The sequence below is a fragment of the Pungitius pungitius genome, chromosome 2 (genome assembly GCF_949316345.1).
Source record: "Pungitius pungitius chromosome 2, fPunPun2.1, whole genome shotgun sequence".
Classification (NCBI taxonomy): domain Eukaryota; kingdom Metazoa; phylum Chordata; class Actinopteri; order Perciformes; family Gasterosteidae; genus Pungitius; species Pungitius pungitius.
The window spans coordinates 19,624,963-19,652,487 of NC_084901.1; the positions used below are offsets into that span (position 1 = coordinate 19,624,963).

At 41.7% G+C, this 27,525-nt stretch overlaps 1 protein-coding gene across 1 annotated transcript in view; it reads right to left on the minus strand.

Moving 5' to 3' along the window:
* Positions 1-21,305, minus strand: part of tnmd (tenomodulin) — a 38,476-nt gene extending 17,171 nt beyond the window's left edge. Inside the window, exons 1-3 of the mRNA XM_037462690.2 lie at positions 21,095-21,305; positions 18,805-18,939; positions 925-1,065 (exon numbers count right to left, since the gene is read on the minus strand). Of these exons, the coding sequence (XP_037318587.1) occupies positions 925-1,065; positions 18,805-18,939; positions 21,095-21,142 (324 nt within the window). The 5' untranslated portion in view covers positions 21,143-21,305. The remainder of the gene's footprint in view (positions 1-924; positions 1,066-18,804; positions 18,940-21,094) is intronic.
* Between the last annotated feature and the right edge of the window lie 6,220 nt (positions 21,306-27,525).

A 27,525-nucleotide genomic window follows, 5' to 3' on the forward strand; every position in this document is an offset into this window, starting at 1 on the left:
TACGTTTCCTTCCCTTTGGAAGAAACAAATCACTATGTTTGAATTGCTCTGCTCACTCGCTTGCTTCTGTCTTCCATGGTGGAGCACTGAATCCAACAAATCTCCCCGGGGGGGCTGTGCTTTACTAACAGGAAGTGAAACAAGCAACATGCACGTATGCATGTGTGTGTGTGTGTGTGTCTAGTAACGCACACGCACACAGGTGCTTGGTGAGGGAGGGAAAAACAAATGGAGATTGATTGCAGAGGTTAAAGGCGCAGTATTGCTATTTCAGATTCACAGACCACTGTAACAAAAGCAATAATTCAATGCAGGTTTTCGTTTGGGTTGACTAGCATCCTGCAACGTTTCACAGTAAATAATGGGGTGAGAATTCATTAACGAGTCAAACAGCCTGCTCCCGAGGTGCAGCATGTGTAACCTCCTGCACACTCGAGAAAGGATTTAGGAATGAAAGGTAATTGATGAAGGCTGCTGGATACAAAATTGCAGTTGAAGGTGTGAGAAGCCAGTAGAGATGGGCTTTTTAATGGTGTGTGTCTCCAGTGCCAAGGAGTCACTGCATAAAATTAGCAGCAAGAAAACAAGTCTTTTAGAAAACCTTTCTTTGCTGTGTGTGTGTGTGTGTGTGTGTGTACATGCACACATGCACACAGTCGAGTCATGGCTATTTCTGACCCTCGGGTTCACCTCGCTGAGTATCACATCCATTATCTTCTCAAAACATTTTGTCGCACCCGTTTTCATCGGGCGACAAAAGAAGAAAATATTGTTTGGGAAAATATGATTTTGACAAAGGATAAATGTTGTTAGGCGTCTCTTTGGAAAGGGCAGAATGTGAAAAGTTTAATTCTTACAGCGCCGAGGAGTATTCAACAAAAGAGAAAAGGCCTTCTCGGCCGCTGTTTAACCTTTTTAACTTACGTTCTTGAAGTCGTGCACTTCAACTACCTCCTCGCTGCCGTTTCCCGTTGTGAAAATCTCAATACGCCGACCTGGGTCGATCTCCACGACGCTGTCCCGCTCCACTCCATCCAGCACGGCTTTGTAATGGTGGTTGTAGACCTGAAGTGACACCAAGAACCGTACAATGACTGGTGTAAGTATCAATGGCTGCTCAATTGTTTTGTCCCAAACGATGGTGAAAACTGGCAAAACCGTCAAGATGAAATCCATAGATTACCAAAGAAGCACTCACTGATTTCTGGTTAGAAACCCTCAAACAGTATCTATGTATTTAAAGTATCGGGGGGTGGATATTTTCTTTGACGCCCCCATATTACCATCTAAAAACGTCAACATGTAAACGCAACATCTAACTCATAAGCTGCTAATCTATCACTTGCGCGATGGAGCGTTTTTTTGTTGATGAGCTATACAGTTAAATAATCAAATATATTGATGGAAGAAGCGTGGCGTAATATAAAGACCTTCTAAATCTCTGCTACAGCGGAAGCCGTCTCCTCACTGTTGCCTTAAAGCGGGGCGGTTTATCACGACCGCTTGCTTATGTACTGTTCTTGGAAACGCATGGACGACCTCTTAAAATTCCCTGTCGGAGAAATGATTCATGCCCAGCAGCTGAAAATACGCCATTAATATTTATGCGAGTGTTGTGTTATGATGAGAAATATATTGCCGAGTTCATCTTCATCTGTCTCCGCGGCAAATCACAGGCTCGCCAATGAGACGCACGATTAATGAATACACTGGGATGGGAGTCCATCAAGATTCATATCCCTCACCAGAAACATCTGAATGTCCTCTAACGCTGTGAGACGTTACCAGCTTTCGCTTTTCACCCCGTCCCGTGTTTTGTGTCTGCGTGCTCCTATGCAGGCCATTTGAATACAGCACAGCACAGCAGTGACTTTGCCTTTTTTGGGGGTTTCTGGTGGAGGAACAGAGTAATAATAATCAAATGGGGTATAATTCTTAATAGATTGGCACTAGCATTTATTTTCATATTAACATAAAGGTGAAATGGGGGAATAGATTTTGGAGTCTTATTGATTTGTACTAAAACCGTGAATTACATTTTCAGCAGGCTATCGCTTTTGATGAAAATCCAACGGTGAGAATCTCCCCACTGCACCAGGTTGAAAAAGAAAATGTATTACAACAGTTTGACTACTGGTTTAATATCCAAAGCTGCTGCTGTGCATCTTAATTGGCATTCTGAAAATAGAAATAAATTGCCTGTGTACGGCCTATTTTGATCCTCCCATTTGCTTCAGCACATTGGGAAACTTGCAGTGCCACTTATGCTGCAATAAGGGGAACATTTTAGAATGCAACAAACTACAATGCCTCACTGTAATGACGTTAAGCGTTAGAATTTGTTTTTTCTGCAGATTCTCATTACTTAGGTTGCGCGTTTAAATAAATGCATTTAAAGGCGGCCTTCACGTAATTTGCTTATCTTGTACCATTTCGAAAATAGCAAATTCACAAACTGTCACTTGGCTGCACAACCTTTTAAGGAATTGTGTGAAAGTTAATTAGCTTCCCACATGACAGTGAACAGGAAGATAAAAGGCCAGCACATCGGGGAGGCTCTAATTTAAGTTATACACTCTGTACAAAGACTCTAAAAGGCCGCCGTGTAAAAACTGTTCACAAAAACTTTATATAATTTTCAAACCCTTGAGACCGCTTTGACATTAAAGCTGCAGAATGCAAGATTTTTATTTTAATCAACAAGGATACAGTTTGATGAGAAGATTTGAACTCAAAGTCTGCAAGCACGCTCAATCAGGGCAACGGTGAAAATGGAAAAAGGTTATTTAGCACCTGGATGGATATTGTTGGATCTTAGTCACTTGACGGCTATGATTGAGCCATTAATTCGAAAAACATGATAAAACCAGCTTTGATTCCAAAGCACGCCCCCTTTTGATGTCCCTGACAACAGGACTTAACTCCCTTCACAAGGGAGGCTATGATACGCTAAGTGCCAAAGAATAAAGTGGTCTTAGACGAATTCTTTTACTATTCGCTACTTAACTTACCTACCAAACCTACGAATTACTCGTAAAAGTTTGACACGTATACAAGAGATTTCCTCTTAAATAAATCGTATTACCGTCAAAAGATCAAATGAATTGTACTTGTGCAACTTATTTTATTAGGGAAAGAAAGCCATATTCATAAAGGTGTACGACCCAAATTAACATGCACAACACTTTCGAATTTGCATGATTGGATTTTTTGGGGGGCGGGGTTTGGGCATTGCAACGCGCTGTAAAAACCACGTTATAACCCTAACCAGTTGGAACGGCACATGTGTTTTCACATCTGGCAGATATGGATATATATTTAGTTAGACAACCTGATTATAGTCCCATAAAAGCCTCTGCTTAGAATATATACACCACAACATATACTTCTAAGAGCACGTCAAAGTGCAAAAACAACCCAAGAATAAGAGCTGTTTATTACTGTTTATGAGCAGCAACAACACAATAATGTCTTTAGATGTTGTCTTACAGAACTGAACAGTGCATTTGAACACTTAAAGCTTACACAGCAAACAATCAGGCACTGTGCTGAATCGCACATTGACTGCAGTGAACCAAGCTCTTCATTTATTAAAAAAAAACAGCCTTGCTCCGTGATCCCTCCGGACGAGCAGCCGACGTCGCTCTCGTCACAAGCCGACACAGAATGTTCTGTAGCGAGAGCAGAAGATCTGATCTCAAGCCCGGGATCTCAAGGTTTTCCGTCTGAAGTGGTTCTCAACCACCTCCCCCTCGACGGCTTCAGACGCAGACCCGCGGCGAGGGGCGTGAATGAGGAGCGGCAGGAACCGCCAGGGTTGTTTGTGTGAACGGGTTCTGGCGAGGCACCCGAGGACATTGAGCAAAGGTCACGTAGGTGTAGTTTCAGGCGAGCGGGGTCACAGTTGGTTCCTCCTGTGTGTGTGTGTGTGCGCGCGTGCATATGTGCATCTATGGAGGAGGCGGCGGCCGCGGAAATGAGAGCGAGATGACTTGATGACAATATGTCCTCTTAGTTGTCCTTGGGGGTTAGGAGATAGAGGCTCCACTCAAGCGGAACTAGAGGCCTGTCACTCACAGCAGGTCGGTGGAGGTGGGAGTGTGTGTGTGTGTGTGTGGAAGGGAGGGGGGGGGATAGGGTTGGGGAGCGGGGGCTGCACGGTGCAACGGTCTCCCGGGAGCCATAGGCAGCCCTGTGATGGATCGAAGTGGGCAGCAGCTTATACAGTCCCAACGGAGAACATCGTGTCCTTTTGGGTTTTACTTCTCTTTGAAGTCCTTGCTGGTTTTAAAACACCTTCAGACTGAACATGGCCACCATGTTTGTCTGCAGTATAGTTTATTTTAGTACGTATATTTGAGAAAAACCCTCACTTTGACACGAGGAAATAGGCTTTCTGTTAGCACCCTCCGTAAATGTCATTAATTTCAAGTAAAATACAGATACAAGTAATTTGAACACTGTCTCTGCATTCATTTTGATATAATTTGCCGGTCTTGTTTTACATTAAATGTATGTTAAAAATACATTGATCTTTGCTTGAAATGACAATGTATACACCATTACATATGAATTACTGTTTCATTGTAAAGGTCAAGTACATTTTGACACAGTAGGAAATGCTCAGGCGTGATTTTTTTATTTTCTCAATGCAAAACCCTCACCCGAGTTCCTCTGCCACTCTGACCATGCTGCTCCACTGATTTGGATGGGAATGAACGCTTTAATCAAATTATCAGGCCGACACTTTTGATCCCATTTGATCACAGACTGTGGGCCCTTAACTGGCTCGAGGGCTTCTTTAAGTTGGCAGAGAACGGACCACTTAGCCATATTTTATCGGAGGAGGCTGACATTTCGCTTCGTGGTTTACAAAGAGATTCCTGAGTTGCACGACGAGCGAAAGTGCAGAAACGCATGCCGTCTAGGCGCTGAGTCACAGTTTGATTTCTCTAGACGCTGTCGTAGCGTGTCAGAAGTTACATTCTTTGTTTAATGTCAAACCGAAGAAGGTTTCTGACGTTTGTTTTATTGGCTGTTATACCGCTTTTATTTGTGGCTTATCATCCAGGATTTTCACCCGTGAAGTCTCATCGATCAATATTTTGCAGGTGAAATCTAGCTAGTGTCCAGTGACTTATAAATAAATCACAGAAACAAAAACACCTCTGCAATGATGCTTATCTGCCGGGTTAAAATAAATCATCTGACAAGAGTCCGCTCTCCTCTTCGGCTTTGTGGCTTCTCCCCTTGTTTTCCTTGCGTCTGCTCGAGGCTCCTCTTTGTCAGCCGGCACCAGACTTGTGTTCAGAGCTCAAGTCTCTTCACATGGGCAGTCACTTGAGACCAGATAATTATTCCAGAGGACTTTGCTGCCTTCGCTCTGGCCATGTTGTTTTTTTAAGAGGGTTTCATAGTAACAAATGGAACATCTCTGTTGGACTCATTGAAAATTGCAGAGGTGTAACCTTTTTTTTTCTTCTTTTTTTTTTTTTTACAGAGAAAACGGTTACTGCTAGTATGAGTAATCCTCCCTTGGAATAATGGCATTGGAAGCGACACATGCGCGGGTATACACGTATTATCAGGTTTTAGGAAAACCCCAGGTAATGAGAACAAACCTTAAGGAAACGTTGAGCTGAGAGAAGAGCATGAACAGGTTCCAATGGTGATATTATTTGAGAATGAGGATCAGCTTGGGGGTAATTACAGCTGGTCTAAATGTACCGCCCACCAGCAGTGGTGCAGATGGCCGTCACCCACATGAACACATGTTCTCAATATTCCCTGTCAGATACTGCGTGGTACTATTTGTGGATTTGTAGGTGATGCTAACAGATTTTAAATATAAAATCAGACGGAAGGAGAAAGACGGGTAGAGAGCAAAACAAACGGAGGGAGAGGGAGATCTGATTGTGTCGCGTCTGAGATCACGGGGATTATGCTTGTGGACACTGATTAACCAAGCCTGTCAACTCCCAAGGCCTAGAGAATTGGGATAAATGAAGTAGGAATGCTCTCCGGATGCCAGACACAAGCAGACTGCAGCAGTTCGGCGACGTTCTTGGCCGGGCGCCAGCTCAGAGAATCTAATTTAGGAAATACTGGTCAGTCAGTAATGCGTTATCAACTTAGTTGGCACGAGGTAAAATGAGCCCACTGGCATCGCACAACATCAATCTCACTGAAGACCAGCTGACAGCGAGCGGCGTACAACACAATGCAACATGTTGCAAACTGTGGAAGCATGCGGCTGTACATCAGTTCATCTCATCCCTGTCAATTAGTATATTTACATGCGTATCTATTGAAATATATTTGCTGGAAATAACCGTTTCTGGGTAAAAGGAAGAAAGAAGGCTGTTTACTCCCCACAGGACGGAAGAGTTTCTACTACGGCAGAAGGCAGCTCAACATTTTAAAGCTTTTCTACAGAAGGAATAGTTGTCAGCCGGAGCTAGTTTATTGCCCCAGTAGTTTTTGAACCTCACAAATGCTTTTTTTATTTTAAGACTCAAGAGCGTGCTACACATTTTCAGTTCCCTGTATCGTATCTTGTTATTTTCCATCTGGACTGTAATTTTCCACTGAAATCCATCAGAAATCTTACACCACTTTGACGTATCACATGAATTACCACAGGGTCTTCTTTTGTACCATCAAAATATTACAACAAATTATCACACAACCTCTATTTGTATATCCTCCCACCAGTAAACCAATTCAAAGACTAAAAGTTGGCTCTATCTAGTTTACCGTTTGCATCATAAACTCTTCTTGAAAAAAGTACTAACTCTGATAGAAAAATAACTGAATGCAACATACTGAATGTACGAGCCTGATGGTTATTAACGACTGTATGTATTCCATTTTCCAAGCTTGAATGTCATGATACAAACCTTGGCTCAATATGTTTATGTTCCTTAGTTCCCACAAATGTGATTCTCTTTATTAACTGCAACCACCATGTGAGGCGCCCTTTGAATATGTAGCCAAAGCATGTAGTCTCAACCTTTGCAGAAGCTGCATGCATAGGTCCACTCGGTGTGTAACAGGAGGACTCAAGATCTAAATATAAACATTCAGCATTCAACAAGGCACTGAAACATTTCTGCATTTTTAATTAGCCATTTGTGTGGTTTTGTTTACATGTGGAGGTAAATGGCTGCATCCATGCTTTTAAGGAACTGAGCCCTCTTTATCTGTAGCGTTAAATAGCGTCAAGAAACGGCAATTGGTGTTTTAAATCAAGACTCTAAAAAACCTTTAGTATCCACTACCCTGGCATCGAAAATGATTAATTTTTTATCTTGCTCAATTTATGATGTTGAATTCTTGAGCTAGGGCAATTTGGTGGTGTCTTAATGTTTTTGGAAGCCATACAAAAATCACAATAAGAGTATGTGGCGTTGCCTGTGCAGCATTAAATTGAAAGCTAAAACTGTGTTGGCATCGGGGTTAAAGTGCTTTTGGGAAATCACCCAAGCAATTGCTATAAGCATCAATTTGAAGTCAAAATGTTTTACAGCTGCCAAACTCCAAAGGTCAGCTATGGAAAATGCAAAGGTCATTAGCCTTTCAAAGAATAAGCCAGAACATGTCAAGTTGGGAAATCATAATGCACATTAACATTAACACTGTTAAAACAAACTGCTGCTGGCCATATATATCCCGTATATGTTCCATCCAGCAGCCAATTTTGTAGCATTTGTTTTCTCTAATTTTAGCCGACATTTTGGTAAACACATAGACTGTACGATGCAACTCAGATATGTCCAGCAGGGCTGCGGTGGAGTTTAAACCCCTATATCATCAGTGTTAAAGGTCAGTCAGAGAGCAAAAGCATTGTTATAAGCACCCCGTTTTGCACTGACCTGCAATAAACACACAAATCTGCTGTGAGATACTAAATAGCAGCCACACTTAGCACATTCACCAAAAAGGGGATTATGACATTTCATCACCAAAAAAACCCTTCCAAAGTGCATTAAACATTGCATGCTGAGAGCATCCGACAGTGGATCTTTCCTTAAATGTGTATCAGACAGGAAACCATATTACTGTAAGTCTATCAACAACCCTCTCTCAGAAAAGGCTGTTTATGTAGGCATAGTGGAGGTGAAAATGCTTGAGCCTCACAGGGTAATGGATTTGAGTCTTCTGCCCTAAATCAGATTGGTATCAGATGGGTGTCGGGTATCGCCGATTTGCAGTCAGTCTGGTTGAGAATGACTGAGACGTATGAATTCTTCTATTTCAGTTATTTACAGATATACAGCAGCTATACAGACGGTCAGTACTCTGAAGATTTAGAAGGAATAAATGCAACATTCTGGGAAATTTCCTATTTAGCTTTCTTGCAGACAGGATATTTAGGTGTCACAGATCTACTCTCTGTGTTAAATATGGAGCCAGGACGATTATCTTACTATGCTTGGACAGGAAGAAGTGGGAATAGCCATCCTCCTGAAAAACAATAATATGGATACCACCAACCCTTAAGCTCAGTGTGTGTGTATGTATTTTTATATATATATTACCAGTCCTTTTTACTGGTACCTTTTATATATAGAAATCATAGGCTTTTCCACCCACTCTAAAAAGCCTCAGATAAAGAAAAATACCAAAAAAACCCTTCAATGTGAAGCTAGAGGTTCACTATAAAAGGGATTTCTGCATCTCGTTTCCTGGTTTAAAAAAAAGTGGCGGAAAGAGAAAATAATGAGTTACAGAAAAACAAAGTTCTTCCAGAAGCACCTTTCTGTCTGAATAATTGAGCATGAAGATATCTGAGGCTTTGGGAATATATGGAGCAGATTTCTGCACTAACTCCAGTGGAATTTTGGCAGAGCTCACAGACTATCGTACCTCCACTGTTTCATTTTCCGTGGCGGTAATCGATTCCTCGCCGAGCCGCTGAATGGGTTACACGGCCGACCGTTCTCTTCTGTGGACCTACTCGTGGCTGAAAGGGGACGTAATGACCCACTTTCTCTCGCCGTCCCTCGGCGACTCTGCCGCTTTACCGCGTTTGACCACCTCGCTTTGGTCGAGTACAGTCTGCAGCTGCTGTTAATGTGCAGAAGCAACGTGCAGCCGCTTTTCAGCTCTGAAGCATACATGACTAATCACACCGGTCGTTTTAAACAACTTGAGCTCTCTCTGGTAATAAATCACCTTGATTCGTGCTACTGTGCCTGTAATAGAGCTGCGTTCAGGAGGGAGGGTGTAGTGGGGGGGGGGGTGACTATTCAGTGTTTTTTGGTCAACACAGTATTGTGAAACAAACTCACGGATTGGGACACACTGTTGTTCGATGTGTGCTTCTATGGTCTCAATAAAAATCAAAGTGAAAAGAACAAAGGACTGTATTTCCTTTATATAGCAGCTTGGGGAATAGGATGTTTCCCCAGACTTTCCGCTTAAAGAGTAAATATTTCCTTCTTTTTTTTTTCTTCCCGCAGTTATAACTTTACAAAGCACAAACTTGCAAATGTTGCATCAACCCTGGGATGGAAATGAAAAGCTTCTAACAGACATTTAACCAATGTTTGATCTGCTTCCAACATTTGGTGCACCGCTGAGATCTGTCCAACTTGTACTTAGCAAGTTTTAGCCAAACCCCAGGTACACAAGAAAGAGGAAATGGTGGCTTTTTACTTCACCTCAAAAACATGTGGAAGAATTGGCCTCCGAAATGGCCATGAGTATATCTTTTTTTTTTCCCCTGCCAACTGTAAGGGAGAACATAGGGACATCACAAAGCCTTTAAACATGGTGTGAAACAACCTTTTTAGGGAACAACACATGATGCAACATCCCTCAATAACCACGAGCCAGCAAGAGATGCATCTTTCCAACAGTATCAAAAACAGTAGAAAGTAGCAAAGAATCACTAGAGGTTAAATGACACAAAACACCTGGACTTTGACTGTTTTGTGCCATTTATTCGCTTGTCAGGAGAGCCGAAGGAGATCCCGCTGCTTGTTGTTATCTCTGCCGCCTTCAACAGACAAAGGACTGCAAGCAGTGACTGCGAGCCTCTGAAGTGAGGCCAGCCAGGCACAAGGTGAACGACCTCCAGCGGATACATCTCCGCGTCGCTCTGCTGCTTTTTCAGCCATTCCACCACCTCATAAATCAACAAGAGCACACTCGGGGATCCAGCAGCTAAGTGGCATTTAGGAAACAGCTTGTGTGAGCTGTAAGGCTGCAATTTGGATCATTTAGACGCGAGGCCATAATTTGGCCAGAAGAAAGGCATTAAGCGGAAAGTTTTTGAGCCACTAAAAGAAGAAAAGTTGAACTAGCATTTTAGTGAATTCAATGAAGGCTGAACTTTAGTTCAAAAGGTTGAAGATACTTGCTCTGGTTTATTCAATATGTGTAAAGTGACACATTTTACATTCACTGCCAATTTACCAACAGACAACAATAGACCACATTTGCCTTGCTATATTTGCGTTATTTGCGCGCCAAGATATGCAAAACGATGTGCGTGGAAGGCGATAAACGGTCTACTCATTTAAACAATGGCAAGACAAAAGTTCCCACAGTTCAGTTGTGATGATCAAAGTCGGAAACCGCTGCAACAACAGGAGCGCGAGCGCCTCGTTTACCGTAACACGCGTGACGTGGCGCCACGCCTTTGTCTTATAACATACATAACGAGCCAGACATGCCTGTAACAAGGTAACTCGTAAACCGTTTCTAACACCGCTTCGAGGGAGACATGCAGGCTCGTAATTGTTCAAACATTGTTTACGCCGCACTTCTGCCTGGAAGACGCAATAAAAGACGGAGAAATAGTGCTATGCAGAGACACTGGGCTATTACACTGGGACTATTGGTACTGATGAGGAGCTTTGGTCCGTTGCCATGGCCCCCTGTGCGAGTTGCATGTCAGTGCTGCTCTTTCTAATAACACTGAAAAATACTTTAACAACCCAATGGGAGAACACAACACATTAGGCTCCCAGTGGTCTGGGTCTGTCTGTTTTCTCATCCTATTAAAAACAAACAAGCGCATCACTATTTGACCGTTTTTTTTTTCTTTCTTTTCGTTATTACAAAACCTACTCGCTCCGTCACGGTCAGCCACTAATGAAACACATGCTAATTAAGCAGTTTGAAAGAGAAAATGAATGTATTTTAGTAGAGTTGCCACTGGTTGGAAGTAGAACATGAAAAGAGCAGGCATTTTTCTTTTCTCAGAATGAGGAATACTATCAGGTTGTCCCTCAATGGCATGTGCTTGTAAATATAAACATTTATTGCCCTCATCAATGATTAGTCACTTGTAGAGGAAAAATGTGTTCCTATATCCCAACATATATTCATGTTATCATCATCTGTTATAGTTACAGATATATATCTATGTATCCTTTAAAAACCAATTTGTTACCACAAGACACTTATTGATGATCCACTTGTCTTTGCAGAGATTGGAGTTGATAACTTATTAATGCTTAATGCTAATTAAGCACTTAGCCTTGGTGTCTAAATGATTCAAATTGCAGCCTCACGCAAGCTGTTTCCTAAATGCCAGATTAAAATTCCCACAGTTTAGTTGTGGTGATCAAAGTAGGAACCTCTGCAAAAAGGGCGCAAGCGCCATCATAACGCGCATGATGTGCCGCCACGCCTTTGTCTTATAACGTACATAACGAGCCAGACATGCCTCTATGATATTTACTACATTTGTATAATAAGATGGATAAACGTTGGACCTTTCGAACATGAGCACAAGTGGTGGTTGCTGCCTTGATGAAATCAGAATGTTTGTAAAACATTTTTGTTGAGCAGTTTATGTCCAACCGTTTGTTTATTCACAAATCATGAAATCTGGAACACGTGGATTTTCTGTGAAAAACGTACAAATGATGCTAGACAAGTAGTAAATTACAGATAAAGACAGCTACAGAGTTACAGATGTAAATCAACCGGCATTTAGTTGACAAAAAGGATTAGTCAATAATACTGATGCTCCATAACTATTAGCAGCACTGTCACCAATGTTCCTCATCTGTGTCCATTTTGTTAGTTCCATTTCTGCTCCATTGTGTCTCTCTGTTGGACATGGTCATGATTCCTCGTTTTTTGAAACCTCCTGAATGCACAAAGTATAGTCATTTTTCTTTTTTCACACTGTGTGGTGGACATGTAGTTATCCGGTACTCATCACAAGTAGGATGGATGACAGTTGTTGCTGTGTCATTTTCCCAGAAAAAGTACTTCACCTTGTCATCTGACGGGGGATGAAGCTCGTCAAGATCCTTTTCCTGCTATTCACAGCGGCAGCAGGACTGACCTGCTGACTTGCATCGGTAGCTACAACGTGAATGGATGAAATGGAAAGGTTCCATTTTTGTTAAATGTAGGAGGAGGAGGAGGAGGAGGAGGATGGTTCCTTTGGTTTTTGTGCTGCCTGTGAACACTGAAGCAAAGCTTTCTTCTAAACAGTTACACAAGGGGTCTAAGACCCCTCAGAGTACGGCGTGTCCTCTGGGCTTTTGTATCTTGCTGAGATAATATGGGGCTCATTAGCTGTCTGGTAGGAAAAAAAATAATAGCCTAGGTGAAATTTTGCATGATTTAATTGAAAACAATGCGGTCATAACACTACATATTAATATCAAAATGAATTCTTACTGAGAAATCTGTTTGTGCACCGGGACTGAGGTTTTAAACATTTGAATATTGATAGCTTTGATCTTTTATGAATGTGTCTCATGATATCCTGAATCAATGAAAAAAAAAAAAAACACTTTGCCATAATGAGAAGATAAAAGAGACGGCCTTGTTTGCCGGCTCATGCTCTCACCTGGTGTCTCTGCTAGACTCTGTCCATGTGCTTTGTTTAGTTCCTTTTGCATTTTGCTCAAACTCTTCCAGTCACTGACTTTACTTCTGTCCAAAACGTACCGCTTTGCAGCAAAAACATGTATGTCAAAATTGAATTATTTTGTGAATCTAGAATTTAGTTAATTCTTTGAGTTTTTCCCGTAATGGCCACAGCCCCTACTTGCTGGCTATTGATTGAAATATTTGCTTGAAAAACAATTTTTGGGTTAGGTGTTAGGCTAAATTTAGCTTGTCTGAATCTCTAGTCTTTCTAAATTTTTTTATTTTTTTTAAATTCCAAATGAATAAAGAAAAATGCATCTTCACAGCAGACATCTTTAATAATAATAATAATAATAATAGTATATTAATAATAACACATAATAATTCAATAAATACTTTTTACAATAAATCAATGCAAAAGTATTACAAAAAAGATCCACATTTTCCACAGTGCAAAGGTGAAACGCTTACCAAAGATGCCCTGCAGAGTTTCTGCCCACTAGTGATGCTGTTGAGCAACGTTTCATTGTTTTGTCTGTATCTTCTATTAGCCAAATGACAAATGTAACATAAAGTCCTATTTTATTGTCCTCTGATAGGAAGAAATCTGTTATTTTGTCACGAGACATTTAAGTGTTACAATAGTACACCTCAGTAGTTTTATCAGTTTCTATTCTTTAACTTACGGATTCTTGACATCTGGAATGAATACCTTATCATTAATGTGATTCATTATAACTGTAAGACTTAAGCTCTCTTTCTAACTACGCTCATTTACAGAGTAAACACTTTGAATTCTACTGGATGAAACCCCTCCCTTTTTTTGAAAGTGGTTTATTTTTCTTTTGCTGTTTTCCGTTAATTTCACCAAAAAGGTTTAAAAGGCCCGGTGGGTTTGGATGAATGGTATTATTATTACCAAAGATTCCAATTTACAGCGCCTAATCAGCTACGGTAATTTAGTGTTGGATTGAGCACCGAGCGCAGACCTGAAGGGAGGATTTAGACGCCTCTTCTATCCTGGTATATTGAGTAAGGTGAGCAACGGTGGAAACTCTCAAAAAGTCAATGCAACCCCTTCAATAGTGACAAAAAAACCTAGCACTCACATAAGATTCTTCATGGAGAACAGAGATTTCTCCATCAGAGTATACTATACACCAACATAAAAGCCAAATATCTGATGTGCAACTTCAAATACATGTAGGGAGGAAATACGAGTATTTCCAGTCGGCTGCTCACCTCTCCGCCTCAGCATGTGAAAGCACCCCGAGCCTGTAAGCAGTGCCGACTTACCGGGCGAGTTGGAGAAGATGTGGGAGCTCAATCCCATTCTAAATTGTACAACAAAGCAGTCTTCTTGGCAGTCACAAAGGTGTGTGTGTGTGTGTGTGTGTGTGTGTGTGTGTGTGTGTGTGTGTGTGTGTGTGTGTGTGTGTGTGTGTGTGTGTGTGTACCCACCGCACTGTACATTCAACATGCTGCTGGTGGATTGGCAAAATTAAGTACATGCAATTAAGATGCTGATCCTCTCTGCACCCACATCATTCTAGCTTCGAAAAAGGAAAATTACACGCACTGAAGGGCTGTTTGGCACAATAAATAACTCCCAGTGGGCTTTGCAGTGCTGACGCGCTCTTTGTAGCCATCCCCGTCCCAGAAGAAGGCAATGTGTGCCACAACAGTCACGAAAGCCTCCTGATTTCTCCCCAATTTGATGGCATAGCGCATCATTTTAGAAGAGAACCTGTAGTGGACCGACGTCGTAGTAGCCGAGAAACGCAAGCGGACACTGGTCGGCTAATGAAGGAACAAATGAATGAGCTGGAGCGGTAAAATCCAATAAGGTAATGGACTGAGGGGGCCACCATACCCCCAAAATGTCTCACCATGGCAGCGGTTTTGATAAACGCTGTTGCCTCCCCAGAATACCAACTCCTCCAGGGGCGTCTGAGCAAACGGTGTGAGGAGGATAGCGTCGTCTTGTCTGGTTCTCGGAGACGAATAAAGAAGAAAAAAAAAAAAAAGGACAATAGAATCGTATCATGATCAAATCTTGGTCCCCTGTTGCATGTTGACATCTGGACACCCAAGGGTACGTTTGGGCACCCGAGCAATAAATAAACAAACAAAGGTGCGGTGGGCCTTGAAAAGCCGTACACCTGTGACCAGCCGACACCAGCAGGCGCAGCGGAGTTCATTAAAGAGGCCGCTGCTGACGGGAAGACATTTAAGAGGCCATCAGGAGCGACAACTCGGCAGCTACCTTGGACCCGCACAGGGAAAGGCATCAAGGTGAGCGATGCAATTTCGGTTTGAAAAATGGAGCACTTTCCCCAAGTCTGACATTCATGTATTTCACAGGCAGTTTTTCCATACACACAAACAACACCTGTGAGCTCTTCAATATTCCACAGGAAGAAAAAAAAAAAGAAAAATGGTTCAGAAATGTTTATGGGTTCACATTTACAAACCATTCTCCTCCCTTTCTCTTGGATTCACCAGCTAGATTCCATTTTCACGGAGTTGCTGAAGTAAACCGGTAATAACGGAGGATTAATTTACAAGGAGGCAAAATCCCCCAGTGAGACTCGTGGCCCAGAACAATAACGAGCACATAGTAAACACAACATTTGCCGTAAGCCAGGAGAGAGAATGCAGACGCACCTAACCTACACACAGAAACACACTATGCCCACTGAGGCATGCGCACAAGCACGGCCACGCCCTCTCACACACACACACACACACACACACGCAGAGCAAGTGATGGCAAACTATCTTCCCCAGGCCTGTGTAACAACATATGTTTTCAGGTAATTAAAAGAGGATCCCAAGCGGTTATCGTGTCAAATGGAAGTACAATGCTTAGAGCAAATTAGCTAACTGTGGATATTTATAAAAAGCGGGGTTCATGAGGTCACGTTGCTTCTGTAAACTGTGAGAAGAGGAAAAGCATTCATGCCTGCAGTGGTGCCGTGATTTAAACTTTTAATTAGAAATGCTGAGCTCAAAGATCTAAGTACTGCGAGACACATTCTACGCAGTTTGTGTTTTGAGTGATGGCTGGTAGTAATTGTTTAGCGCATCTACACGAGTTGAACTGTTGACTGGGAACAAAAGTAATTTAAGCGTTTGTCAATATGCAATCCGCGTTTTGAGAGAACCGATTTTTAGCAGCAGTATTCATTTTGTAATCAATGTTTTTGGTAATTAAATCTAAGTCGGCATTAGTTTCCCTTGTTATCTGCAAAGCTATTCATTCCGTTGGCTTCGACCTGGAAGTAAAGTAGCAAACTGATCAACCTTTCTTAAGTAACATTGAGTACTTCATAGTGTGCTTCAATGCCTCCTTCATTTATGAACTGTGAAAAAGGATGTTTGCACCTCTGACAGTCTCAGGTTCATAATGTTCGGAATCTGTCAAAACAGATGGATGAAGAACACATTTCAAACTGAGCAGACAACACATTGGAAACCTTCTCTAAAAACTTGTTTTTCTCATGTGAATCTGTTCCTATACACTTTTTCCAATGAGTGCCAATTATATCCTATGCTCACTATAATGTAATAATGGCTTGGCCGTTTAATTCTGTACGAAAAGTTGAGGAAAGCAAAAATGCAAGATCATCAACTGACTCGTTTGTAATTAACTTTTAAACTATAAAATTAATGTTGTGTTAACATACTGTACATTAAAGATGTAACGTACGTTATGTGAGAAAAGACAAAAGCTTCCATTGGAATATTCCACATGCGTTTTAAACCATAATGAGAACTTTAGGGAAAAAAAGGCTGTAGAAACAGTCAAGATTGTCATCTTATTAGGTTTCTATGGCAACATTAGCATCAATTTGAGGATGCATCCAATTTGCACTCCTTCTACACCAACTCCTCAAAGAAGCATCGAGCTCTCTGGCTGCTAAAAGGACCAAAAGGTTAACCAGCTAACTTTGTCTGTCGGCCTCATAGTGATCAGCAGATAGTGTACAATGAGTGTATTCTATTCATTGGAAACAGCTGTCTGCTGCAGCTGGAAACGATGCTTATGAAAACCAGAACGGTAAAATTGTCCCCAAAATCGAAACCAATGAGCTGAAGGACAGTAAAAATCATCCTGTTGTAGAATTGGTTGACATCTTGATTCCCACTTTAAATGACTTTTAGTTGCACATCCTTTTTTGATGAAATCTTTTATATACAGACATGTTGATTTAGTGAAGTTATATGAAGTCAGAGTCTTTGCCATACATGAAGCTAGTTAAGGAACAGGTCATCTTAATTTAAAGAATAATTACTTGCAGCATTGAGCTAGGCTATTTATATTCATTATAACCATGGTAACATAGGTATGACCTTATTAGTCCTAATCTATTCCATATGTTCAAGGACTCTGATGGAAGCACTTTACTATTATTCAAGTTTGAATGAGTTATCCCCCAAATGCTCATCTTTGTGCTCAAATAATTAACAAACCCCCATTCAACCATTTCCTAAAATAAAGTTTTTTGTCTGCTGCCCAAGAGTCTATACATTTTTTTTTCTTCAGATGCTGCAGAGGTTCAGCTGCTTAGTGAAGTGTCCTGCCGCATTGCACCCAATACCAGTTCAGCAATCAAGCTGCCACGTTGACGCAGGAGAGCCCCTCCACCCATCAGTCCATCAACGAACCAATTCATCTCTTTACCCTCAGTGCAGCCTGCAGATAGCTTTTCTCGGGATACATTGCTGAGGATTACTGTTCTGCTATGTGTTAGGGAGCTCGCTTCCCATTTGACTTAAAGGTGATTCCCCCTTTTTTTTTTTTTTTTTTTTTTTGAAGTGGCTCCATCTCACTCAGTGATGGGGAGGCCAGAGAATGATCCCCCCCCCCCCGACACACACAAGACCCCATTAACGCGAAACCCGGGGTGTGCAGGTTTTGATATTCATCACCTGGACAACCTCTTCCATCGACACGTTTTGTGCCATGTGAGAATGATCACAGCTTATTAAAGGTGAAATAATGACTGCTCTACCTCTGGCATGAAATATTTAACGAGGACAAAGGGGAGGGCTCAAAGGTGATTCATATCCATGTTGAAAGGAGAGAACAATGCCGTCTACCCAGGAAGTATAGATGAGCTTTGGTTAACCCGAGTGTTGAAGAGACTGTCAATATTGGAAATGTGTGTCTTAATGGAAGCGCAAAGAGGATGATGGTGGCATTTTTTTTTTTTTTTAATTACTGCTTGATATACTGTGGGCTTTAGAGACGTTGCTACTACACCTCATGGAATTAACAGTACACAGTACAGTACAAAGATGAGTTGAGCATGCAGATTTGAAAAGTGCACCTATTACTCTGCCATTTACTCTTATTTGCAACATATATAGCCTCTAATTTATAGTTGTGAAATTCTAGACGCCTTTTCCCTCATAGCTTGTCTAAAGCTTGTTTTTGCCCCCCCCCTGGGAGGGGGGAGAAAGAAGTCGAGTGAAAAAATTCTCCATCAAGTGTGATTGGATTGGATTTCACAAGATGAATGTCCAGGACAAGTGTTTATCCCGATTACATCGCCTAGAGGTTTCAGCTCCTGTGGTCGACAGCAATTAGGGTCAGCATTGAGTTATCAGCATCCGTCATTGTGAGAAGATGTTTACAAAGTGAAAGGGAAGCGGTTTGTGGTTTGATACAAGAATCCATGAAATTAAAGATCTGACGGCCAAAACGCCGGTCTAGCGAAAACACGGCCGTCTTTTCCATAGCCCACACATCTTTTAATCTGGCAGAACACAATAGAGGCTTCAGAGACGGCTCTTTTGTTTGGCTGTCCACTTCCTTACTTGCGTAATTTCTTTCTTTTTTTTCCCTTGAACGAAACCTGTAGGATTTGCTGATGTGGCTTTCATCGGAGGGCCACATTTACCACAACCAGGCGGGCGACTGGCAAACGATGAGGTGGGATTCAGCCTTACCTTCGCGGGTCTGGAGCTCCACAGATATCTCAGGCTGAAAACGGAGAGAGCCAAAACTAGGAAGGCCACAGCCAGAACCAGAGCCACTCGCTGGTGAGTGTGGTATTTGGCTTTCTTCTTTTTTTCCATCCCGACCTGCAAAATATATTGATCTAATATTATATAATGGTGCATATAGTTAAATATGCATGCTGTCTAAATGGCCCCCAAAAAACCCGAAACCATATACTGCAAAGACGGTTAAGCGCACCCTTTTTAGAAGTTACATCGACACAGACACACACCGGTAAAACATTCTAAAATGACACGTGCAAAGGCGTGGTAAAGGTAGTTAAATCACATGGTTGCATCTAAGAAATTCAAATTAAGGAAAAATAACCCCGGTGGAACCGACGTGGGATGCACTGTGGAAAGAGGGAGATTTTATCAAGGAAAAATGTGTTTTCTGATGATGTTGTTCATACCGGTGATTTAACGGGGAGAGATTAACAGCAGCTGTGAAAGTGTTCCAACTATGAGTCATGCATCAACGGGGAAAAAATGGATGTGGCTTTTACAATGCATTCAGAAAACGAGGTGCAGGAAATATCCCCCCCCCCCCCCCCCCCACTTCACAATATTTATTGAAGGTATATGTGTGTGGTATAAATCCTATAGACAAACTCACAGCGAGAAGGCTAATTAAAATGTTTTCATGCTCATTATTCTCCGTGCTGCATTTGACACAAATACATTCCATTTGATTTATTCTGTCTTTCAAATTCGAACCACAGATGAGGCTTATGGCAGAAATATAATCTTCCTCATGCCAAGTGCAGGGAAAGGACAGACAAGACAAGTGCCACAAAAAGCTTACGTTTATTAAACTTTCCCTCAAATGAGTAGCCTGCCTGCTGTAGTAAACTCCCGAGGCCACACATTAATAAAGAAAGGCTTTTGTTCCCCCGGAGCTCCAGCAGGCAGAAATGAAAGCTTCTCATTCAAACTGGTGGCTTTCTGCAAGTCTCCGAGGACAACAGAAAAGGAGCTCAAAAAAAATAATTAACCAATTGGCAAAATTGCTGTTGCTCATTTTGTGTCGTTTTTAAAAGGTTGTTAAAGCCCCTTTGGTTTCATATTGTGGCCGAGACAGTTACAGTAAGTTCTGACATTTTTGATTTATGGATAAAATAATTATCCAAAACAGTTGTGAAAAATATTTCAGATTGCCTTTTTCTTTATCATGTTAAACTTCAGTGTGCTATACAGGAGGAAACTACAAACAAAAAATAATGTAGAGTTACGCTGAATTGAATTTGGTAAATCCATGAGCATCATGTGTTTGGGGAAGGACATCAAAATAGCTTTGTGAAAATGGAAACTAAACTCTTGCAGTTCTTGCAGTATTCTAACATTTCTACCACTTTTTACATTCAAGAGACAAACCAAAGGACAAATCAGAATCAGCTCCAACAAGCGGAGTGCCAGAAATTCCTTTTATTGTACATTTTTTAGTGACGGAAAGAAGAAAAAAAAAAAAAGAATGTGGCTGGAATCCTCTTCTCTCCTGTGGCAGGTTGCATAAGCAGTGGAAACTTAACGAGAGGACAAACCTCTGTGTGCCTGCGCTTTGAGTCTTGGATACTCAGCAGAAGAATGTGAAATTGAGACAGACAGACAGACAGACAGAAATAAAGGCTCGGATGGAGACAGAGAGCAGTCTGAGAGAGCAGCACAGGCCGGCTGGTGTTTTTAAGCCAGTCAATTCCTCTCTGGCTTGTGTGAGGAAGAGGGCCGAGAGCCCCCTGCAGTTATCGCACAGGAAGGAGGCCCTTACTCCAGAGAACCCCCCCCCCCCCCCCATACATGTAGCCTACGTAACCAACAAGCCAAGGCTGTGGTTTCTCACACTGGGGTTTGCACTCATAAGCATTAAAAAAAGGCCTCCAGTGAAGAATTAGTTGGAATATTTTCTGTCTCTTTGACAGACGTTACACTTTCTTTTCATATACGAGGAGGAAGGTTTTTCTAGATACAAAGCGCATGCGAAGGTTCAGGTGAGACGGGATAAGAGATCAAGAAGCAGCTTCTCTTTTTTTTTACTTCAAGCTCACGTTAAAATATCACAGGATCCTCCTCTCGACTTTTAAACCACCACCGCCGCCACTTACAATTAATTTACTGAGCCTTAAGAGTTATAGGGAGACACTGTAGTGACCTAAAACTTTGCACAGAATTTACAGACACTAAATGTTGGAATTCTTTTTATGCATTTAAAATAAGGAGAAAAAACAAACAAACCCGTACTCACATCGTTACACAGAACCTGTTGACTGCTGGATGTCCGGCTTGCCTCCATGATGCAGAGTCCTTCAGATCCTCTCCGCTCTACTCACGCACTGTAGTGCTGCAGTGCTGCAGTGCTGTGATTTGGGAGTGTGTTGAAGGGGAGGGAAGTTTCAGGTGGAGTGGAATTACTGAAACATTTGCGATGGCCATTAGAAGGGAGGCAGATGTCTCTCCCTCTTGCCTGCTCACATTTCAAAGGTGGGAAGGATTCAGACTGAGAGGCAAACCTGTTGAATAAATTGTGATTGGATGAAAATATTTTAGTGATTCCTTAAGATTCCTGCTTGGAGGACTTTTGCTGGTGTAAAAAAGAGAAATATCCACATTGTATAGATGCTGCTTTTGTTTGTCTGTCAGTCAGTCGTCTTGTGTGCAACAAACGGTAAACACAAGCTGCGAAGACTGAATAGCAACTAGATTCGACCATGTAGAAGAAAAACTGCGAACCTGCTTATAAGTGAAATGTAGGAAACACTATAATCTAAAGGTTTTATAGATTCCCTGCAGTGTTAAATTATATTTACACAACATATGAAGTACCAATATAATGCACATGTTAATGCAATAAAAAAGGTATCCATCTACTCCCCTCTCACCATTGTAACCCAACTAGTTGCCACCAACAATGTGTCTTTGGAACGGTCCCTGCAGGCTCTGGATGACTCTGTCAGCAGCGTCGTAGTCTGGCGGCGCTGCTGCTCCCCGACGACAGGATCCTGATGTGGCCGACGGAGCGCTGCACTGGTCCTTCGGAGGGGGTGGGGGGGGGGGGGGGGGGGCTTCTACTGCAAGCTAGCTGCTACATTTATATTAACAAATAACTATTCAACTGGTGTCACTCAACAATGGGAGGAGAAGCAACCTTCCGCTTCGTCTGGAGCAGCCTCGGATCGTGAGCAGCACCATTAATCGTGGTCTGAAAATGCCACTGCGACTCAGGGAAGGTGTGATCCCACCTCCGGTTATTTCTTGCCTTTGGTCAGAGCTGCAGCAAAAATGTTAACCGTGATGCATTGTCGTTTGGTTAGTTGAGGTTCATGTTATTCGGCTGCAGCTTGTAATCAAAAGAGCTTTTCTGTGATGTTAATTGACGTCATTGGGAAGGGTCGGTTCACAGTGAAGTCAAACGCACTGTTTTGCCATGGGAATAGGGTGGAAATGTTGGACAGAGAAGGCTGGGAGACGGAGATTTTGAAAGTGACATTTGAATTATGGTCAAGGGCAGGACGCAGAGCCGGCATATGGGGCTGGCACAGTACATCATGATGGCCTGCTGCTTTTTGTAAATTACTTTCTCTGCTGCTCAAACCAGTTAAACATTTCCTTTAAAAAAAAAAAAATCTGGATTTTAGATTGTACAAATAAATCATGGTTTAAAAAGGACCCAATCTCTTCCATACTACTTCCTGCAATGACACTTGTACAGAAAGTAAAACTCCCAAGAAATAATCTCCACCACCTTTTTTTTGTTATTGAGAACATTAAACGGCTACGCAATACAAAAAACAATCCTAGTGAGTCCATGTAATTAGCTGGTTTAGTTTTATCATCATATATTTTATCATCAATCAAAACACTATCTATTCATTTGTCAACTGTCTGTTTTTTGCAAAGTGTTAACCAACGTTGTCTTTACTGACACTGCATCATGTAACTCACGGTCCCTCTGCAGAATGCCACCTGTTATTTATTTTCAGACACACAACGCCTGTGTAATTTGAACTTGACACGTCACGTGACCGGGAGCGAAGGATATAGCATCAAAAGCTCACCTGTGTTCACCCCTCTTCACCCGCGGGTCCTTTTCTTCCCCTCGCGGCCTCAGGATGCTCCCAAAGCAAAAGCTAATACATATTTTGTCGTGAATCTAGATTATTAAAAACACAATTTCCCACCTCTAAAAGTTCCACTTCACACCCAATTTATCGAAGTCAATACGTTCGGAGGGGGGGAGCATTCCTGGTGAAATTGGTCAACCTGCAAGCCATCAGCGTGGCAGGCAACACATATTAAGTCTGTCAGATCTGATAGCTGTGGGACCCCGTCAGCTCTTTTTCCATTGATATAAATCTTCACAATTACCGTGACATTTTGCTTGGGTAAATCAAGTGGCGGCTCTTTCAGGAAAAGTGTTGTATCAGCAGCATGGTTGAGCATCCCGGGACCCTCGTTCCCTCGACAGCATTCAGCGGCGGGCGGGGGCTTTCACAGCCGCAGAATAGAATAAACAGCCATTTAGTTTTGGAGCGCGTACCAGATACTTACAGATTAGAGCAGAGGTGGATGGTAGCAGCCTTTAGCAAAGCAGGAGAAATCACAAAATAAACATTTGCTCTATCCTCGTCTTGCTTCGGCCCTGCTAGCTTTGATGTGAATTTTCTTCTCCCTTGTATTTGTCACGTTTGCAAACACAGCCACAGTGAGGCCCATTACAAATCCAACAGACCAAGGGTTGTTATTCCTTTTCTTTTTTCATTCAAATAGACAATAGTGGCTTGCTGCGCTTAAGCCAGGCGCTGCTTTCACAAGCTTGCAGAGTCCATTCCGCTCTGTTTTGCATTGGACATCTGGAAAAGAGCTGTTCCTTGTTTGTTTTCATTAACTCATGAGGCAGCCTCCGAAGCCTCGTCGGGCTTCTGTCACTCAGAAAGAGGGCTGTGATGGAAACCCACACGTTTCCCACGTGCTCATCCGCATTCATTAACAACCTCTTACCACGCGAAGGGAGAGTCAGAAAAATGAGTGGAAAGAGTCTTTACAAAAACTGTGCAGGACTGAGAATTCATTTTTACTCGTCGTGACATTTTTTTATTTATTTTCTTGCTCACACCCCTCTTCTGCTCCCCTGTGGATTGAATCACACTTTTGAGTACAGGAAACCGGACCCGTGCGGGCTCAAATGTGACTTGTAATCATGTGTTATTTGATTACCCCACTCCCGGCTCGGCCCGTCATTTCACAGGAAGGGGAGGCGGGTCCAGGAGGTGGCCGTGATGAAGAGTCAGTCGTGGATCCTGACGTGGTCTGCTCGAAAGATCAGACAGCCTTCATCCGTCATCTTTGGAGATCGGGCTTCAGTGATTACAGGAAGGAAAGTCTGCACAGGAAGTTTACCCAGCGCTGTTTCCCAGGAGTCACCTGGTTCTTCAACCGACTCCCGTGAAGGCCTGACACATCGTGCGGATGTACGACTGCACATTTTTTTTAGGTGTAGAAATACTCCGTGATGCCCGGTGAAGCAGCAGTGGTATCAGCGTTTGATGCTTGTCAAAATGTGCATCTACAGTTCAGGTTTTTTCGCAGTATTTATTGTTAATTGGCCAATTTAACTTCATCACATTTTTGCCTGCTATCTTTATTTTGAGATTGAAGTTTCCAATTTTAGAAATGCGTAATGCCTCCGTCTCTAAATCTCCTTCTCTCTTTGAAAAAACGACAGATTATGCAGTCCCATTTTAGGGAATAATGGGTTTTCAATTTTGAGGACTTGCATTAAAGCTCGCACTGATCTGCACCTCACTCTAAAAGTATTCTTATAGTAAAATTTAACACATTTTACACTATTATTTATCAGTAACTCCAGCTGTTCATTTCCCATAAGAAAAAAAAGTATAAAATAAAGCTCTTATTCATTGGCCCCTAGTATCCATGGCTGACATGAAATATATGACTACAAACAGGAGTTTGAGGGATGCATCGTTTCTAGAGAGGTCCTTCAAAATACTGAAAAACTAGATGAATAGGAATGTGGATTATGGCCCTACAAATCTTCCCCAAGTTGATTCACTCATTTCCCAAATCACACCATGAGAGTAAAGCTACTTGCTGGGGGATTATCTCAATTTCTTGCTTCATGGGACAGGTGTATTTACTTACATAATTGTATTCCTCATCCAATTTATAATGCGATTAAATATTAATACAATTCAAAGTTTGAAGAGAGGCATATCTGTGAAAATTATCTAGACAGCAATATTGTGAAATTGTTCTTCTTGCTTTGCAACTTTTTCAATCACCCATAGATGCAGTGAAAGAAAATATTAAAATGGTATTCCAACAAATAAAACAAGTGATTTTTTTCACTCTGCTAATCTGAACTCATCTCGACTGAGCTTTATTTAGTCAGTAAAGGATCTCTCGGGGGGGGGAGACATTGAGGGCTGCAGTCAAAGTGGAACCTTGATGAACGAGCCGCACACAGTACGGTACAGCGCAGCCAAAAACCAAGTCCTAGCCAAATGGTAATTACCTCTGCACCCTGCAGAAGCAGACCAATTGACTGCTGTAGACGGATGACAACAGGTAAAGGGCAGTGATTAGCCGCAGGCCTCAGAAGCTTTGTTTGGTGTAGAGGGAGAGAACGTTCTCTATATAGGGCAGAAGATATGCTTCACTTATTACGCTCCTATTTTTCGGTGGACTTATTATGGGCACAACTCTGCTCAGCACCGGAAACTTTGCTTGTCCCGGTCGGCTGGTGGTGCTCACGCACAGTCGAGGCATCCTGACCAGTCGCCCAATGATGCGTGTTGATTGTGAATACTTATAACTGATTAATCCTGAATTAGTTTCCATAATACTTGATTTTCTAGAATCGTAGCTTGTCATTAGTCAAGCTGTGGTTCACAATTAATGAGCGTTGGACAGCAATCGTTTACGTAGGAGAGAAGAAGGATATTTTGTATGCGCACAGTTTCATGATAAACAACTAGTGAGTAATGTTAACCTGAAGTCTTTTCCTCAGCAAGTGAAAAATAACAGTCTAAAAAAGGGAAAAGCAAAGGAATTCATTTTGAATTATCCCGTTAGGCAAAAGTAGAGAGATTTTACACATCCATTTACTCAAACTGACCTTTCGATTTTGTGTTGTAAAAACAAACACACTAATTTATTGCTTGTGTGAGACAGCAGCCTAATTACAACCACGCAGGTAGTACAAAATTGGCCAAATAAATGAGTCATGTAGTCAAGTCTATGTAATAAAATACAACCTGAATTTATTTATTTTAGGAATATTGATGAAATGTTCAATAATAAATCAGAAGTTAATAGTTTGGACCTGATGTTATTGGAAATAAGACTAATCCTTCTAAACAGTTTGAGTTCACTCTTATATACTTACAAACTGTATTTGCATGTAAACAAGCATTGTATATACTTAACGCCATAATAAACAGTATTTGAACTATAGCAATGGATGAAAATAAAATAACTTAAATGATGCCCATAGTGACAAAACTGGAGATAGCAGTCACCTAAAGTTAAGAGCAAAAGTGAGGGTATGGACCTTAATGAATGGTAATGTTGCTCTATAACATCGGGACGAGTAAATAATGTGAAATGTCAGAGTTGAATTTATGTCTTGTTTCCTCTGCCGCGATGAGCCCAAACAATTATTTATATTAAGTTATAGCAGTTATACCAGAAAACAAAATTGAGGAGGTTTTACTGAAAGGTTTCAATGCATTTATCATAGACTAAACTTTTTAACTGCTTCATGTTTTCTATAACACACCTCCAACGTCTAGATTTCTGTAATCATGAAACAAAATGTTATCAAAACGGAGAACATCGAAACGACTAGGATGAAATCCATAATTCTGGGCTGTATTTGTCACATTGAAGAACAGTAATAGTCTAATAAGATAAAAATTAAATCCAATGCACTTCTAAAAGTCACCATATAAAATCACATACTCACAAACCATTGGAGGGGCAACAATTTCTTATCAATTTAAATACATGTGTAATGTCTGCGATTTGGTCTGGATGATCTTTTTGAAATGTTAAGCAATGTGTCACAGCTGACAAAATGTGTGAAAGTGAACAACGGGGTTCAATCTCATGTGAAAACACCTGCTGCTGGGATATCCCCCAGTACACCTGTGACAATGGGAAGGCACAGCCGCTCCCACAGTGTGAGGCCACATCTCGTTTACAGTGATAACCATACAACAGAGTTTATCTGAGATCTAACATGACGATGCACACAATGTGGTGAATGAGCAATCTGTTGCAAATCTGATGTCATTCATTTTGAACAAAAGCCTCCATAGTGAGATACTACAGGCAGAGAGAGAGAGAGAGAGAGAGAGGGTGCACAAATGATCTTACAGCATGCATTAGTTGGGTTATGACATGCAGCTATCCCTAGCTGGAACCTCAATCCCCTGCGGAGGACACATCTGGATCTCCAGTGACAAAAGTAAACAACTGTATGCTAAACGACGCCAATCATTTCCTGGAAACAAAAGGTAAAACAGTGGGAGGTGAGCAGCAGACGGCAGAGCATTAAACACTCCAGCAGCAAGGCTCCTGTGAAGGGGCTCCGATGGAAGACTGAACTGATGCTAATGGCTAACTATTGGCTATTTGCTGAGGGGACCTGCAGAG